The 19,935-nt window shown below is 35.8% G+C and overlaps 1 protein-coding gene across 2 annotated transcripts; it reads right to left on the minus strand.

The window, feature by feature from the left end:
- Nucleotides 1-356: 356 nt before the first annotated feature.
- Nucleotides 357-18,588, minus strand: LOC123555982 (uncharacterized). 2 transcript variants are annotated; one of them, XM_053547803.1, is made up of 12 exons: nt 17,677-18,588; nt 13,943-14,141; nt 13,284-13,405; nt 10,240-10,310; nt 8,051-8,265; nt 6,364-6,498; nt 4,252-5,145; nt 3,496-3,858; nt 2,506-2,645; nt 1,828-2,023; nt 1,046-1,114; nt 357-535 (listed from the first exon to the last, which is right to left on the minus strand). In XM_053547803.1, the coding sequence occupies exons 1-12, from the start codon at nt 18,373-18,375 to the stop codon at nt 498-500; spliced, it is 3,141 nt and encodes a 1,046-aa protein (XP_053403778.1). In that variant the 5' UTR covers nt 18,376-18,588; the 3' UTR covers nt 357-497. The 2 variants fall into 2 exon arrangements, 1 of the variants encoding a protein (XP_053403778.1); XR_008371646.1 differs by having other exon boundaries at nt 402-535; nt 947-1,114.
- Between the last annotated feature and the right edge of the window lie 1,347 nt (nt 18,589-19,935).

A 19,935-nucleotide genomic window follows, 5' to 3' on the forward strand; every position in this document is an offset into this window, starting at 1 on the left:
TGTGTGTAATTCGTTTCTCTGGAGTATGAATAAAAATATAAAGTGATTCTGTTCATTTGTATCATATATAAATGTCAATAAAAGCGTAAGTGTGCATGCATTTGATGCATTATAATAGCTGATGAGAGAGCTGACTAATATAAAAATGTAGCTGTGAATCAGCAGAAAATATCTAATAATCTTATTTATTTCTGTATAGTCTCCTCCACTCTCTGTTCAATAGAAGTCCATATGACAGTAACCTGATATTCTCTATACACATAAGAAATAGGTAAAATTATTACGCTCCAACTAACTTAAATAAGGGTCTATCATCCATTTTATTTTCTTTTGATGAGACGTATTTGTCTTCGTCCAATCGAACGTATCGGCCAGTTGCTTTTGTTTGTATCCTGTAATAGTCCTGGGTCTCAGCGGAAACGATGAAGCGCATGTGGTCGTCGTCAGTAGTGTCGTTCACGTTCCCATGAAGATACTCCACTGGCGCATCAGTGACGTTATACCCATCGTACATATAGATTGGCTTTCCGACGGACTTAACAGAGTAAAAAAGCATTTAGAGTCATATAATTCACATAACTAAATACCTTTAAACATGGCTAAAAAGCATTTCATAATAACAGACATCTATTTGAAACTATGTAAATACTTCCGCTGAAATCGTATGTGTTTCCTCATGTCTATATATAAAATATTACTGACATGATCATTTCATGAATTTGCAATAAACATTTTAATGCTTGCAAACAATGTGCACCAACTGAAGAACTTTCAAATCTTCCATTGTTTTCAAATTATAAAGTCTCAGTCATGACCTCAATTATTTAAGTATGGTATAAAGATACCTAGATGTAACTGTGTGTACTTCATGCGCTTTTAATTTAAAAATTGAGGGTAAGTAAAATGCTTTTAAATAATTCAAGAATTTGGATTTAATATATCAAACCTTTATTTTGTATGTTTCGTCCACTTGTTTCTCAAACACGAATTTGACAAATCATCGTTTACTTGAAAAATAGATGAAACTGCCTTACATAAGGGTTACCTCCGTCAAAATGCCAAAATTCGTTATTTTCTTTGGTGATAATCTTGAACTGCAATCCTTCAAGATTCACTGGAAAGGAAAAAAACGCGAATTACTGTGAGCTGTTTGTATGTTCTGTTTACGATTTATACAGCGCCTGAATACTAGTGCAGATTTTGCCACTTTTGTTACCACATGTGGCATGTGAGACAGTAGGACAAACCGCTCTTACTGAGGGTCTCCAGTTGTAAATGGAATCAAACCAAAATTGAGTACTGAAAATGCATTTTACCTCGGATTCAGTTTCGCTTATCAGTTAACAGTTGCTTTGTTTATTGATTTGGAAGTTTGAAAATGAGAATTACGAAATCATGCACATTTTCATAGTACGAGGATAGACGTAAGCAAGGGTAATGAGAAGAGTATCTCATAATCCTTTATGTTTTACGCAAATTTGAGCTGAACCTACATTGCTGGATGACCGTTCCCGTTTTAACTGACCCTTGGACCTCAGTTTGTTTGATCCGGCCGTCTCAAACAAGTCAAGAAATTCGATTCCTGTATTCATTAATTCTTTGACAAAAGTTGCCCGTTGGTGGGAATTATCATATATCAGCAGTTGAACTTAAATGCCTTATAATATGTTATGTTGATTCTAAAGCTCTGATACAATTTCACACTTTTAATTCCATTGCCCTTGGAAGTCTGTCAGTTCTGTTAATAATGATAGATGTAAAGATTTTTATTCAATTATACTAAACTAAGCTAAGACATATGTTAAATTAACATGAATACTATTTTACCAAATGACGTCAGAATGTTAATGTCTGTCTTTTCAGACAAAATGTCATCTCCATGCAAAGGACAAATTACACATTGTGCCCACAAGTCTGAAGTGATTATAGAAGTAGGTATCGGTACTGAAATCGAGGCTTTAAAATAACAGTCTACTTCTTCTGATGTTTCTGATCCGTTGTATGTTACATTGCTACCATTATCCTACGACAGAAATAAAAGATATAAGATCAATAGCACGCAATAAATCAGGGTATAACTTGTTATCTTATAAATCGTATGATTTACAAATATTACCGGTATCTTATAGACAAAATCACCGATAGGGTAACATATAGAATATAGAGTTATCAAGAAAGAAATAACCGCTGTTTTTTTTTTGTTTTTTTTTTTTGTTTTTTGTTGTTGTTGTTGTTTTGCTTTTTGTTTCGTACACGTCTACATAACGTAAGATCGATTAACTCAATAGGTACAGTACAATACTATAAATCGAGATGTCTAGAGTTATCCATGTGGGTTCTTCTATCTCTGAGTCTTTGTGGGGTCTTTGTGGGGTTGGAACAGGACGTAAAACAAAGATCAAACATCAAAAATGTGTGTATAATATCCAGCTTAAAATGCATTACTCTTGATTTTTTTTCTGCATTGTTTCTTAAAGTATAAAATAACATTCGTAATTACCCTACCCCGAAACTGGTTGCAAGTAGAAGTTGTCCTTCAGGTTGACCAGATTCCCCTTTTCCGATAAGACCAGTGCACTTTACATGTGCCTCTCGGCCGAGGTATACCTTATCTGGTATAGTTATTTCTGGGGTTGTTGAATCAGCTTTATTTTGAAATAAAAAAGAAAACACAGATACTCTTATTGTAAACTCCAGTCATTTAACTTCAGTGTTTGAGCCAAGGTGTATTTCAATACAAATTCTTACAAATTCTGAAGAACATATGGAACATTTATAACCATTTGGCACACAAGGACGGTTCAGTTCGTGGAATTCAAATGTCACTGCATATGACATTTTAACACAAGGTTGGTTCAGTTTATGGAATTTATTTGGAACTAATTACTATTTATGTCCTTTTAGCACCCAAGAGCACAAGTATAGTTTAGTTTTTAGAATTTGAATGTTACTGTATATGACCTTTTGACACCTAGAAACACAATGTGGAATCTAAATGTTACTATTTATAACCTTTTGGCATCCAGAAACATAATGATGTTCAGTTTGTGGAATTTAAATATTACTTTTTATGATATTTTGACATCTAAAAACACAAGTAGAACTTTACAAGTTACAAACTATGAACTTATGGCATCTAGGACAACAAAGATGGTTCAGTTTGTGGAAGTTAGATACGACGTGTCCGTATACCGTTGTGTCAGACTCATTACTAAATTATCAAATGTTGTTAATGTAACGATGAATAAAGAAGACACTGGTCAAAATGTATCACTTTTTGACAATTTAAATGTTTTTATTCCGTTCTGCCTAACTTAGTAAATGAGAATGTAAATGGACACAGTAATCCGGTAACTTCTTAAATCAGAAGTTGTGGCTCGGACCTATATCAAGTAAAGTAAAAAAAAAAGTGATCACTCTACGGAACCCACTTAATGCAAATCGTAACATATGTTACTATACCGATCAGTTAACTGAAGAAAAAGGTCAACTTACTTAATATATTTACTATTGTGGTGGTATTGTTGATTTCGACTGGACTTCCCAGTTCGCCCACAATTGCAGCACACATATACAACCCTTCATTCTCACATGTCACATGGTCAAATTCGAGTGAAATTGAAGCACCATCTTTATTCAGTGTGTAGCTGGTAGTATAGTTGTTATCGAAGGTAGCAGGTACGACAGAGCCAGTTACATTGGAGATCGTAAACATTTGACTGACAATGTCACCATTTTTATCATCAACCTTTCCAATGAGTAGTGTTTTCCAGTTTGGGTAACCCGTCACTTGGCAGATGACATTTACAGACGTGTCCTCTATGAAAGCATAGCTAGTTTCCGTAAAAGAAGGTGACACTGAAATAAGACGCAAACAAAAAAGTAAATATTTAAATTAGTGACGATGTATTACAACCGTATGGACTTTTTCCTCTTCACCACTGAATGTTAGGTATCATCGAACTTTCATTTCAAATTAAATGTGTAGTTAAATAGTTTTTCTAATTTTTGCCAAATATCTATCGTACAACAGATAATATATTTTTCAGTCACATATTTCATTCATACCATGTAACTTGGATTGGAAATATTTCTTTCAGAGATGTGTAAGTTTTTGCTAGGAATTTTGGAGTCCCGTGCTCGTACATCATGATCTTTACTGATTCATTTGTAAGCTCTAGAACATGTCTATTTACCATTACTTCGAATTTAGTATATATGCGTGTATACGAATATTTAACAGACTATTACCAGGAATTTTGCATTCGATGTGTCCATTCCATTGTCCATCTGCTTCACATGACACGGTCTTCACTGAGGCATTTGTTAGTTCAAGACCATCTACGCATGCAACCGACAAAGAGGTATTATACGTAGTTGTAGAACTGGATTCAATAGTATATGTCTCGCCGCTCGGCTCATATGGTCCACAATCTATTATCTCACAATTTGGAAATTCACTCCAATTTCCTTTTGATAAACATTCCACTTTATTGACGCCAGATAGCGAAAACCCAACTTGACAACTCACTTGTACAACATCCCCAAACCTATAGCTGTCAGTTGTCTGGTTTCCTATTGTTGCATTGTTTGGTATATCAATTGGAACACATTCAACTGGAGAACATGTTGGTATATCTGTCCATGACTCATTTGCTTGACAGCTTACAATTTCGTCACCTTGAATTTTGTACCTTTTGTCACAGACAACAGTGATATTGTCATTGTATTCATATTGCTGTTTGTACAAAGCAACTGTGGCATTATCTGGCATGTCAAATGCAATGCAAGTTACGACAGAACAAACAGAGGCCTCACTCCAAGACCTGTTGGCTAAACATGTTACAGTGCATAAATTGCTATCAATCTTGTAGCCCATAATACATGTGATTTCAATGGTATCTGTATACGTACGACCAGTGGTATTTGCGACTACTTCAGAATTGTTTGGTGTTATAAATTGTGGGCATTCAACGTGCATGCATAATGGCAGGTCTCCCCAGGATCCTGGTGTGGTACAATAAATCGTAGTATTGTCGTGAAGTTCGAAACCTTCGTCACATGTGATATTTAGTGTTGATTCATATTTGGTACCATTTGACGTTACAGTTCCGTTGCTTATGATAGGTCCATCACCACAGTCGACTGAAAGTCAAGTATGGGTCATGCATGAACTATTTATGTTTTCAATACAGTTATCATATGGGAGTTTCATTTCTACCGAGAAAACTAATAGCCTGATATAGTATCCTAACGTTCTATTTATTCTACTTTCTGACTTGAATTATTACCCACCAACTTGGTGTGTGCCGGTTTTAACCTTTAGCCTGCTGGCGGCAAGTGATTCTGCCTTTGCGACCAGTGCAGACCAAGATCAGCCTGCACATCCGTGCAGTCTGATCATGGTCTGCACTGTTCGCTATTCAGTCAGTAAATTTTCAGTAAACACCCCTAGTAATTATAAATGGTACTGCCCAAATTGAATGATGGACCAGTCCATTATAAAAATTTAGCAGGCTAAAGGTTAAACAATAGCTTGCAAATGAATACGCCGCTAATGTATAGTGCCGATACAAAGCAATTTGAATTGAAAACGACTAGTATTAAAATCCCTAACATTATAAAATAAAAGAAGAAAAACTGAGTCTTGTACGTGATTTTTATGTACTGTTAAACCGTAAAACGTAATACAGTTTGCGGGGAATTTGGTTGCCAAGTGAAATTTCATTTATCCGAAGTTCAGTTGCAAATCGGATACTAATCCTCAACAAGCAAGCGTTAGGCCTGGTATAGGCCAAAATGTCGCTTGATTCAGAAAATAGATAACCATTTCCTCAACGATCTGAATTCAATAACATTCCTTTCCAAATGCAAAACTTCTTGATTCAAGAGCATAAAATATAATCCTGCACGAACTCTGTGGAGGAACGAACTTCCGCTTCCTTGAGCAATTCCGTTATAAAAAATTGTTGTTGCAACTGCAAGCTTATATGTGACCGTCTCAAAATACTTATAAAAAATATCGTTTATAAAAATCGTTGCATAAATATGTCTTTTGTAGTTGTTTTTTCTAAAAACAGAAAGGCGTCGTTTTGAAAAAAAAAGTAAAAAAAAAAAAGAAGTCCGACAAAATTTTATTTTATCACTGACTTAATAAAGATAAATGTATTTTGCCCTTTATTTCGCATGAATGTAGGATAAAATTTATTAGAAACTGGCACTAGGAATTACATTCAATAGGTGACCTCAGCGGTTTTCTTCCACCTAATATTTATGAATGAATCAGTTACAAAACACTTAAAATTATGCTTTATACAATAATTACACAAGGACGATACAATATTAGTATCACAAATGACATACTTTCAGTGCAGATATCGGATGAATCGTCATGGGTTCTGTCCACTGGGCATTTGCAAACCCCATCTTTACATTCAGAGTGTTTTGTAACACAGCGTTCTTTATTGGTACCTGAGCATGTCCCATTGAACTGTACTTCTAGAAATGTAGGAAAATAGATATGGTTGGACATAGGTGATGACAGCAATCTATGCTCTCGTACTAGACTGTCTCCCGTCCACACGTTTTTCTATTTCTCAAATATAAGTTTTCTTCATTAACAGTGGCATTAATTCTAGCTGGTCGATGTTTTGACTGCTCCGAACATATTGAATGGGTCAGCCATCAGATAAAGATTTCCATTTTGTATGTTTTTCTATCTTTTCTTTTTTTTTCGTGGGTGTTCTTCACGTTATTTCAAAATGACGAAGAAGGCAAAAACATACGGTGTCCCGTCAGGGCCATTGCCGCATAACGTGAGCTCGAACGAAAGAAAGAATGAAAAGTAGAAATAACGAAATAATGATGGTGAAAAGTTGAAATTATTTCGTACTTTCATCATCGTTTTTTAGACTTTTCACAATCCTGGTGTCGTTGTTTCGACTTTCCAACATCGTGGTTGCGTTGTTTCGATTTTTCACCATCGCAGTTTTGACATTCTCCATCGTACCTTCGACTTTTCACTATCGTACTTTTGACTTTCCACCATCATAGTTTCGAGATTTCACCATCGTACTTTCGACTTTTACCATCGTAGTTTCGAGCATTCAACATCGCTATATCGCCTTCCTGATGTCCATGCGCGCAATTCTAATATGTATAGAGGCCCGAAAGTGCATCATTATAATAGTAACACTACTGTTATGCACCAGTTGTCGCAAAATATATCATATAGTTCCATTCAGTCTCCAATTCATGAAGACAGAAATATCTACCAAAATTATTATACATTTATACACGTACCAAGAAACCTTCATCTTCACGTGGCATGATTAAGTTCTACCTCTCGTGATGGTAAACAGCCCTGTGCGCATGGCCATCAGAAACGCGATACTACGATGCTGAAAACTCAAAACTATGATGGTGAAAAGTCAAAAGTACGATGGTGAAAAGTCCACAGTACCTTCGTGGAAAATCGAAACTACGACGGTGAAAAGTCGAAAGTGCGAAACCACAATGTTGAAAAGTCAAAGCAACAAAACCACGATAGTCAAAAGTCGAAGGTACGATGGTGAATGTATGAAGTTATTTCGATTTTTCACTATCGTAGTTTCGATGTTCCGACTTTTCACTATCGTAGTTTCGTTATTTCGACTTTTCAACATCGCAGCATCGTTCTGTATATATAGTTGTTCAAACTCACAGTGTGCGGCGAGGGCCCTGTCGGCACATCCTAAAAACCAGCAACATTAATAAACAATAAAGAGTAAAACGCGTTTGTCTAGATTTTAAGTATGAGGCATTTAAAGCATATCATCTACTTAAATAATGCATTAGTTATTTTTTATGATAATGATTACATGGTATACCCATTTTGTTCAAGGGCGAACATTTCTACAATGGTCCCACTGGCAATTAAATTACGTATTCATGAGAATCCTTTAAAAATGTGGAAGCAATTCACTTCACACACTCCCATACTTGATATGCTAGTGTACAAATTTTATCTATGTTCGTGGTTGTAAAAAAAGGAAGTGTAAACGTGTCTTACTTTTCTTGACAGGGTTCTGGTTCCCCGTGATGACAGTTGGTAGTGCTATTGTAATTTCGACAGTTACAATCGTGAAAACACCGAAATTTTGTACGTTTGTTGCAGCAACTATAATACCAACAGTGGTGCTCACTTGCTGCGCTGTCGGTAGCGCTTGGTCGCTTGAACGTGAAGTTTTGATGACGATAATATAAATAATGATCAAACTGCCGTTCCTGTAAAACAAGCAATTTAATTTAACTACTGTGAAATCATTTTTATTCGCGTAGGACAAATTTTCGCGTATTTCGCCCTAGAACCGATGCGCGAATTTAAAACCGCACTATTTATCATTTTTTAATTCATTTTTTCATTAGTAAGTTGAAAATGCGCGAATTAAAGCCAGCGCGAAACAGCCCTTTTTCACGTTAGCGCGAAATTTCATGCCAGCGAATTTAAATGATTTCACAGTATCAGCGAGGATGTGCCAATTGTTAGTTGTGGAATCGCCTTCCGACTGGTTTGGTGTTAAATGGTTGGTGAAGTGGTTGTACAGATATTAATGTATGCAACGTTGCATGACTGAGGAGTGAGACTGGGCGATAGTTTGATGGTATAGAGGAGTCGGACTCGATTTTTTTGTGATTTGTTTTTGCGTTTACGTATAAGTTTTCTTATGTTATTGTTCAACCAATAAACATCTGCAGGCCTTATAGAAACTGTTTTGTTAAGATTAGGAATAACTGCAGAAGTTTTCAAGAGTAATGTGTCAGTGAAAGATTGAGCAACTCGATCCTAATTAGGATTAGATAAGACAGATTCCTAATCAACGGAATTTAGTTTATTTACGTATGTCGTCGATCTCTTGCACTTCCGGTGATATTTCATTATAGTGAGGATCACGAACGATAACTCTGCTCGGAGATTGGTATGTCGTGGGTTTGAGTTTACCTAGCTTTAAGATTACACAAACAATTACACAGACATGACAGTGAGAACAAATTAAGTGAAATAACAAGTTGATTGGTCTTTTTAAGAAGAGTGTACAGTATAATGAATGGGTGATGTGATATGCTGTTGAGAGAAGAGTTTGTTTTCTGAGATCTAAGAATGGGTACATTGTCCAAATTCTGGTAAGAGTATTAAGTATTAGTTGTACATAAGTTTACATGATTGTGTTAAAAGGACTGCAGCATATGTCTGATCGCTGGATCACCGAGTGACCTTGTAATGTCAGCACATAGAGAGTCGTGTTTCGGTAAATAAAGTAACCGTGTGGCGTACAGGTCTAGATTGTGATGTAAGCTCTGACTATGCAGATGCATGAAAGAAATATATTCCGAGAGTTTCTGGTAGCTAGAAGATCCAGAATACGAAGTGTCTGTGACACTGGACGAAGACGAATGGCCTGGATTAGGAGACAAGTATCAACAATAGACACAAACATTCTGAATCAATTAAATCTATTAATTAATTGAAACTATTTATTAAGTCATCTAGCACTTATGAATTTTATGTGCTAAATGATGGGAGTAAATATATCTGCACTAGGGACCCTTTACTTTGGTACTAGAATAAAAGATATAAACTAAAAGTAGGCATATATTTGTATTTAACTGCATCAAAGTTTACAATCTTAAAATAAAATTAGAGGAACGTTTTCTAAATAAAAAGCGTTATTTATGTCGAAACAAATCCTTGGTAAAATATTTTAAAAACAATGCTGGCAACTCCGCTAATTTTTTATTGTAGGCTTAGATGGCTAGGTATTTTCCATCTCCTGCAAACTACAGTAAAACCTGTCTTAAGCAGCCGGCTAAGGGAGTGGGAAAAAGTGGCTGCTTACAGCAGGTGACTGCTGAATGCAGGTAATTTATAGAATGAATGACCATTTTGGAAAATGAGACACTAGTTGTTTAAGACAGGTTGGCTGCTTAATAGAGGTGACTGCTAAAGCAGGTTTTACTGTATGTACTTTTTACCTCCAGGCATGGAAAATGCATGCTAATGACTACAGACTGATGTGAGTAAAGCAGTCAGTGATTTGAAATGCCAAATGATGTAAAAATTCAATCACAAAATGCCATCGGAAAATTGTGCCGTTCTATGAAAACTGTAGGTCCATAGTTGTATAATATTGTTTGCAAGAAATCTTTCCTACTAAAAGTACTTATGTATAGTTTTTTATATAAATTACTTACATCACTTACTTGATTTCCTTAAGCGAACATCCTTCGTATGTAAAATCCGTTATACTCTCGTTAGCCGCATTTTGATCCAGCTGAAAAATAGTTCGTTATATTTTACAAATATTAGACAATACTTCACTATTGTCTTTTTTTTTCTTTTTTTTTTCAAGAAATTTCATGTTGATTACGTTTTTATTTAAATAATTCAAACCTCGTTGAATGCTAGGATAAAAAAATAAACTCTGGATATGTGTTCGATCTTCATTGAAGTCCCGTCATAATATTCTCTTCGTATTTAAATCGAGCGGGTCTGGATGCGAGGTGGTGATCACAGTAACTGGTAAAAATATATGATCACTTACACACAATAACCTTGTGGAAACTTGGAAGTCAGTGTACGAAGTTCAGCTAGCTTTTACCATTCATTGATCATATACATGCAACAAGGGAAAAAGATTGGTTTTAACTTTAAGGGGACGCATACTTTGAAATTAGAAAAAAGTGGGTGGGGTATGATAAAATTTACCTGCAAAAAAGTACAAGGTTTTGGTACATGAAATGGATACTGTTTCAACTATTATAAGTACACAAATGATTGCTCACTAAAATAAAAATGAGAAAACCGAAAGAAGAAAGTTATTGTTGAATTACATAAGACTTATTGTGTACATTCAAAGTCAACAATTAAGACTTTTTGGTGCGAAAATAATAGTGCTTCACCTTGTCCAAACATTTATCAATGTCCTACAGATTCTAATTTAAAGAAAGAATGTGAAATATGGTCACTGTCTTGCTTTTCATTTCGCATATGTAAGCTAAAACACATTATTTAGTTTGTTTACAAAGTAGTGCATAAGAAAAGATACGGTGGTCAAGGAATGCCACATTCCAAAATTAAAAGAGTATATTCCCCTTAATACATTAAACATTTATCGTTACAGAAGTCTAGTGGCTTACAATAAGGGCCTAGAAACGTTGCCATTTTTAATTTTTAACTTGGTATTCATGAACTACAATGCACTTAAATATCAAAACACATTCAACAAACTTTTGAAAATGTATTGTCTTAAAAACCCTAAAATAAGGTATGAAATTTGGTTGAGAGGTCGAATCAATGTGTATATGTGCAAAAGTGACATTCTAATCTTGTTCACAAAAGTTACTAATACACAGCAGGCATGTCAATGATCAAAACTGGACGAATATACAGTTATCCTCACTTTAATGTCATTTATAATTTGTCCTTGAATTCTCCACCATACTTTTCATAACTCTGTTTGCACGCGTTGCACGAGAATGCTGTCATTCACGTAAAAAAATGGGGTCAAATAAGTTGTAAATGCAATATCATCTAAACGTAATTAATGGATTATGCTGTTCAAGATAAACTTTATCTCAAAACGTAACGAACATGTATAATGTTGTAACAACAACTTTATTTACACTGATTTAAGTAGCAGTCGGTTTATAAGTGACTTTATTGATTCATTTTGTGTTTTGTTATTGTTGTCAAAAAGTATAACGGAAGTGCCTCACAACTGAAGCGGAAACCAGTTTGATGCGCAAAGTAGTCCAATGTAAGTAATATTTTTTGACAAATGTCCACAGAAATTAATAATTTTCTAATATTAAAGACGAATATCTGAATAGGATTCATTATTTGATAAGAAATTATAATCGTCGACATGTTTTTTTTTTTAAAATCGTACACGTGCTGACACCTAAGTTGTCTCCCGTTGTTTATTAGAGTTAACTTTCGTCCGGCGCAGTAATACATTTGCAGTGAATCGCCGAGAAGTCGTGGGAAAATTAAAAACATTATAATAAACTAAATATTAACCACCTTTTTCAAGATGAATTTCAAGTGATCGCCATTATGCATTTAACCCGCCTGACCTGTGTAGCATCTTAGATATCTGTTCTAAGGTATTCATTGTGTAGAATCTCTGTTTTGCCCTTGCAATGCTAATCCCACTCTGATTTTTTTTGTTTACATTTTTATCAATGAGAAATATGGTCGTCCATCCCGAGCTGAAATGACGTGGCGTTAAATTTTTACATGTTTAAGCAAACCTGGTGTGTTAGAAAGAAAATCTCATCCCTCTAAACATTATTTGGAACACTGTTATTGTAAAAAACCTGTTTTTTCCTTATACAAAAGCTTAATATTTTGTGTTGAATGTACTTTTACAAAGACCTCTGTTTTCCTGTTACATTCAAGTACCACTCCTTATCCACAAAATACTGAATATTACAGGTGTCCATCAGTATTATGTCAGTTTAGGAATATGTTTTTTATTTTCCCACCATCGATTTCTTGAATATGCACCCCTTCCGCATTTCTGTATGAACTGTGAATGTAGCAATATGCGTCCCCTTAATCCTTCAACAATACTTTTATATTTGTAATTCGTTCCAGATTCCACTGGCATTGTAGGGTGTTGTATAGAATAACTAACAGATCAACAACGAAGTGTAAGTGATAATTTATCTTAAAAAGCAAATTATAAAAAAAGCATTTTATGTGTTTTATTACGCTTTGACATAATTTTAGCATAAAGATTAGCAATAGATTCTATGTATAGATAGTCCAAATGGTAGGACTATGTTTTGTTGATGAAATAACATAAACTAAATACAGCTTGACAGAAATCTGATTAATATGTGCACATTTATTTTTATGGAAAGTGAGCGCCAGTAAACAAGAATAAGGGATAGACTTTATGTTTATTAATTACAACACAGATGGCGAGCACAAAACAAAGGGGAACAACTCCCACATGCACAATGTGTACAACTACTAAATGTTCACAGGTCAACGGACACTATACATATAGTGGCGGAGTCTGGCCACAAACTTTTTTTTCCATATGATTCATTTCTGGTGTTCTTACATGCACTGACTTCTAGACCTCGAAACCTCTGTATCATCTGACAGTTCTAGATATTTTTGTTCTAATTTCGTCAAGAAGACAACTGTACTCAATCAGAATGGATCTGTGCTTAAATAAGCATTTTTTTGTACTTTTTATGTTACAAGGGTCTTTATTTGTGAATGCACATACCTGATTGCAAAATTCGTTTTCTACGTTCTTGAAGGCGACAGAGTTACTGTCGGCCATGTCTGCATTGTACTCTCTGTTTGCAATTGTTGCTTTATACTCGTACTGTACGAGCACTTCTTTTTCTGGAAAAAAATAGGACGGAACATTCTGAAAACAAAATAACAGGTTCGTAAAGAGTTTACGTTCCTGACTTATGACATGCGCATTCAATGATTTAACACCTTCTCCTGAATCCCGTGACAAAAAGTTAGAACTATCATTTTTTATTTTAAAGGCTTCCAATAAATGACGGCCAGTATATCAAAACTGTAAAGTCTGCTGACGCATTTTTATTCCCCATCGATGACAAAATATTAGGTACGACTCTTATGTTTAAACTATTTCCTCGCGGATATTAAGGATAAAGTCAACTAATGACGAGACTCGGACCTTCGACATCCTGACAAAGTTGTGACAATCTATTGCTGCAGAATACCGCAAACCTGGTGATGAAATATCAACTTGCGATATGTACTGCTCAAAGGCCCGCTCTTTCTCTCTTAACATAGTATTTGATATCAATTTACTTGCATTGTCAATATCCGATTTACAGTTTAATCAATAGAATATATAATCTATATATAGAAGCAAAATTGTTAACGTTTGATGCAGTCTCCAACCTTTTTCTTCCCCGAGTGTAAGTAGGAGTGTGGGCACCATGACTGCCATAAGTACAACCGCAGCCACTACAGCTACTACAATGGCCAGCCTAAGGTTCCGCCGGCGTCGGTCACCATACTTGCTTGATTTGCCGTCGAGCCATTTGGAAACAGTTACCGGATCGTCTAGCCCCGAGCTTGGCGCCCACTTTGTTCGGATCTGCAAGAAAATATATCATTAACTTGTTTAGTTCAATGACCTTTATTTTACAGCACAGTTTCTTTTAGTTAAGAAAGGGTATCAAGCTGATATTGTATTTTGGCATCTATGTGTTTGCCTTTTGTCCTGTGTTCAGATACGGACTAGTTTGGTCATGTATGCAATTAGGGACTAGCAGACTACATTTGGCTCTGTCAACATCCTATAATTAAAGCATTGCAGTTTTGTCTATGTGTGCAGCTAAGAACTTACGGACTGCAGTTTAGTCTCCTGTGGAACTACGGAGTGATGAACCGCAATTTGATCCTAACTGTAGCTTTAGACCAACGTACTGCAGAATGTCTCTGCACGAAGCTACAAAGTTATGGGCCGTATTTCGGTCCATTATGAAACTAGGGAATAAAGAACCGCAGTTTTCCGTGCGTGCAGCTAATAAGTACTGGCGATGTGACGCTAAAGACATATGAACCGCAGTTTGGCCCAACGTGCAGATATGGAATACTGAATTACAGTTTGGTCCTTCTTCTGGCGTCATATGAAGCACAGTTTAGCCCTATGTGCATCTACGGACTCCTGGGCCGCAGTTTGGTTCTATTTGCAGCTAGGAAAGACTGGACGGGAGTTTGGCCCTATGCCGTGCAGTTTGGGACAGTAGTTTGGCATTTCGTGCGATTAAGGACTTGTTGATGATACTTTGCCTGTGTAAAGTTAAAGACGTATCAAAAGAAGTTTCACTCTGTTTACAGTGAGGGACTAATGGACCATGATTTAGCCCTAAATACAGTTCACTACTGTAAATACTGCTTATAAATGTCACTATTTTATAATGCCATTTAACCATAAATAGTGCACGTTAACAAAGACCACATTCTTTATTTCCCCAATGTCGTCTTTACAGACAGATTTGTCTGCTAAATGACACTTGTAATTGAAATAACTTACAGCTTTATCTGTTTTCTTAATTGGATATATACCTATCAAAGTATTGAAATATTTTGTTTGGTGTCCATATCAAATACCAAAGCATTCAGAACAAATGGTGTAATTTTTACAATTTACGTCAATAAAAAAATAACTTGACTATTACAAAATATAGGACTTGATTGAAAGAACTACCACAGTCTGAGAAAAAAGTACAGTTGTCGATCTTACAATCAAAATAATGCTGAACGTAGAATATAATTTAAGAAAGTACAACAAATCAACTCGAATTAGATCAATATTCGAAATATTTCAATAAAGACAATCCGCAAAAAACTACCGTGAATGCTTAAGCACAAAGGGCAACAATGTCGAAACCATTATTTGTTGACACGCCGCCTGAATTCAAAAACATTTTAGCCAATTAAAACAAGTTTCATTTCAATCTTAACCAGGTAGAGATAGGTCAAAACACACCTAAAGTTTGATGTATCATCTATGCTGTACCACAGAAAAATGATGTGGCCAATAATAAAAAAAAAGTTACAAAAATAAGCTATTTATAGTAACAACCAAGGGAAGTAATTCTATGAAAATAATGTAAGTCCACATAAAGGGATATGCCAAATAAAAAAGAGACTGATCAATGCATGTCAAAGATATGTCCTAACATCTTATATGACCTTTGACCCCTAAGTGTGACCTTGGCCTTTGAGATAGGGACCTGGGGTTGCGCGTGACACTCCAACACATATTCTAAACAGAAATAAGATTGTTCAATGCATGTAAAAGTTATAAGCTCTAAAATGACATTTGACCCCTTAAGTGTGACCTTGACCTTAGTGATAAGGACCTGGGGTTTTCGTGCGACACTCCGTCTCATGGATGTGAACATTTACGCCAAATATAAAAGATTACTCCATACTTATCAAAGTTATGGCCCGGACAAGCTCTAAAATGATCTTTGACCCTAATTGTGACCTTGACATTTAAGATAGGAATCGGCCGTTTACGTGCTGCACTCCTTCTCATAGAGGGTAACATTCATGCCAAATATAAACAAAATTTCTGTATTCCTGTCAACCCGGACAAGGCGTATGATACTCTGTCTCATGGGGTAAATATTCATGCCAAATATAAACAAGTTTGCTCCATGCATGTCAACAAAAAAATCCGAACGGACGCGCTAACGCACATATACCGAACAGTCATTTGGACGACTATGTCTTCGCTCTCCGCAAGCGGACTCGACAAAAAATGATCATGAGGTAATACAATTTTATAACTGCTATTTACGCATGGTTATTTCATCAGGAAAATTGCGCCTTGTTACAAAATAATTGAACTAGTACTACTATTATGTACTTATTCTCTGTAAAAAAATACCTTTTAAAAAAAAAAACATAACATACCAATTATGAAATAACAGTAAACTATCAACATTATGAAGCAGTCAAACAAAATGTACCGGGTATGTTTAGCAGAACTTTATTTCAGGGCACTTTCAGAATTGGCTGAAAGCGGAGTGCTATATAAATCTGGAATAATAATAATAGGCTGTGACTAAATACAGAGTTGGTGCGCCCGTGATATATTACAGACTCCGGTATATACCGGATTAACTAAATTTGAACAAAAATACCTTAAACGTATATGTTTTGTAACCATGGTGATTATAACCATAACTTTTAGTCAGTATATTATGCACATTATACACTAAATGCGTGCGGACATGCAAAAAAATGAGTATTTTTGCCGTGCGTTCCATTTGAAAATAATTCCGCGCATGCGCAGAACGGCTGCACCAACTATGCAATGAGAAACATTCATAATAATAATATTTCATGAGACAGGAAGGTATGAAAATCTTGCGGTCAATGACAGGATGTGTCCTGAATGCATCGAGACCGATTTTCACGTAATAACTCAATGCTGTGCATATCAACCTCTTAGAAATGTTTTATGTGATAACTCTAAGGATATCAATGCGAATTTTAATGACACAGACGATGTACATACATGTATCTTTGTATACATTAATGATGAAATTGCTAAATTAACCGCAAACAAAAACCTTCTCCAATATTCTTAGTTGGTTTTAATGCTTTTTACAAACAATTTGGATACAGCCATGGTAAATTTTAAACTGTGTATTATTATTTCTTACCATACTGTAAATAATAAACAAATCTGAGTGTACTTCGTATAATAAAGACACTTATTTTTTATTGTACAATAGGATTTTTAAAGGATCATCAATCAGCTTGCAATAGTCTCTGCACTATTTATATTTACTTATGCACATATCATGTTAATAAAACATTTACTTACTTAACTTACTTACTTACTTATAAAATTTGAAGGGTATATGTAGCCAGGTAGTAAGAAATCTTTTGGCAAAAGTAGTAGGGTTGAGGGTTAATAAGGAGAATTAAGGGGGACAGCCAACATGTACGTTTTAATCGGACCTGGGTTGTGACCGTCAATGGTAAGCTGTGTGTAGGCATAACAATTTCCAAGAGATTTTGACTGTTTCAACAACAAAAACTTCATTTGTAATAATCATTTGGCATGGTGACTTTATTTGCCTTGTGTATTTCGAAGTATCACTTACCTGACCGAACATAGTGTGCCATTCTTGCATCAGATCTCTGTCGGCTGCTATGCTCGTCCAACGCCTCGGTTTCTCGACTACCGTCTCTTGTCCGCCATTTACTGAGAAAGGTCTCTCTTTTACCGCAGTATCGTACGGATCTACCTTAGGATATGAGATTTCTACTCTCACAGATGCGGGTAAGTTCGATCTGCTGGCTCCGTAATTTCCGGTATCATGTAGATGACGATAGTGTGGCACCTCAGGATTACCATACCGGCTATCCCGATATGGATTCCCGCCAGTAACTCGAAGGCCGTCTGCAGCAGACGCACCAAAATCCTCGCGCCGCGTGTCGCCTGTGGCGCCTAAATCCACGCGCCGCGTGGCACCTAAGTTTTCTTTCATGGTTCGGCCTAAATTGTCGCGTCTCCGATTGCCAATGTCATCTCGCATGGTCGCACCAAAAGCGTCCCAGTCCTCTGCTGCATCCCGTCTGGACATGCTGTATTCTTCTCTGCGACTCGCCTCCCCTTTGTATTCGCCATTTAACCAGTCGAAACCATAATCATTGCTATCGTCTCTATGTGTGGCTCCAAGACTCTTCCTTGTTGCGTCCAACCGGTCGGGACTCGAACCCTGACTCGCCCTATACCTTTCTTTTCTGCTTTTAGCATAAGAATAATCCATATTACATTTTTCACTATGTTCTTCTGTCATTCAATGTGCATATACTAATAGATATAGATACTATAGATATATAGATACTAATTAACGACACGCGCTTTACAAAGTAAGGCTTTAAAGCTGCCATGTAACTCCATAAACAGTTTCCCATATTTACACAAAAATATTTTTGTCAGCAAAAATAAATAAAACTGAATTTAAACACACAAAAACAAATCAGTCATTAATTTTGATTTAATGAAGAAGTACTTGCTAATCAGCGACAAAAGTACTTGTATATTGTTTTGCCCTATGTTTACCTGCAACCCTTCTCAGATTACTTATTATAGGGTTGTGTTCAATGCAAATGTTTATGAACGGTGTGGGACAGCGATTTTTACTGTCTTTAAACTACCACATACCAATTCATATGATCTGCTCGCAATTTTATTTAGGCTTAAATCACAAACTAGCAAACAGGCAAAAATGATTGTTTGTTAGTGGGGGTTTTTTTTAAATCATACAGAAAATGCTAAAATATGTAATTACCGTCAGGGGCCTCCGTAGCCGAGTGGTTAAGGTCGCTGACTTCAAATCACTTGCCCCTCATCGATGTGGGTTCGAGCCTCACTCGGGGCGTTGAATTCTCAATGTGAAGAAGCTATCCAGCTGGCTTACGGAAGGTCTGCGGTTCTACCCAGGTGCCCGCTCGTTATGAAATAATGCACGGAGGGGCACCTGGGATCTTCCTACACTATCAAAGCTGGAAAGTCGCCATATGACCTATAATTGTGTCGGTGTGACGTTAAACCCAACAAAATAAATAAATAATTAACGTCAATTACGATGTACATGACAAAATGTAATTGATTACATCTGAATACGATTACCGATTACGGTTGTTTCATGTCTAGCAAGCACTGTCAACGAAATATATCAGTGTAAACATCATTTTCAACTTCAGTACGGTCGTAACTTTAATAAAAGAAACTGAATGGCATAAACGCATATAATATAAACTAATATTATGCGTGAACCACCTTTACGGACAAAGTACGCTGTATTGTAACAGTTTAAGACGTTTAAGAACAGCTTTGATAACTGAAAAGAATGGTTATTACGGGTGTACATTTGGGAATAAAGCCTTCACGGTGAACCTGTCAAAATTTAGGGCATTTCTTTTTTCTCGCATGTTTATAGAACAATTACAGTAATATAATATGCAAGCCAATGGTGCGAAATCAAAGAAATGTGGTGTATATGCATGTTACTTATTAAGATATCATTTTAAGTTTAGGACAAGCCACAAGTTTACAAAATGACAGACGAACTGCAATTATTGCAAATATTAATATAAAGAATATCAGAAATAATTTCTGATTATAATGTCGTAAATTGCAGTCCCAAAGTCCTTGCATTTAAAAAAGATATGTTAGATCTATTGTACTATTATAGATCTATAGATATGAAAATTTGGCCATATCAGATTTTGACCTATTTGAACTAGTGTTCAAAGGCCGATAGGTTTTTAGAGCTCTTGAATATTTGCTGCGACGCCCCAAACATGCATAATCATTAGAAACGCAGTTGTTTAAAACTTATTCCTAATTTTAG

This window comes from Mercenaria mercenaria, chromosome 7, assembly GCF_021730395.1.
Source record: "Mercenaria mercenaria strain notata chromosome 7, MADL_Memer_1, whole genome shotgun sequence".
In the NCBI taxonomy this organism is placed as follows: domain Eukaryota; kingdom Metazoa; phylum Mollusca; class Bivalvia; order Venerida; family Veneridae; genus Mercenaria; species Mercenaria mercenaria.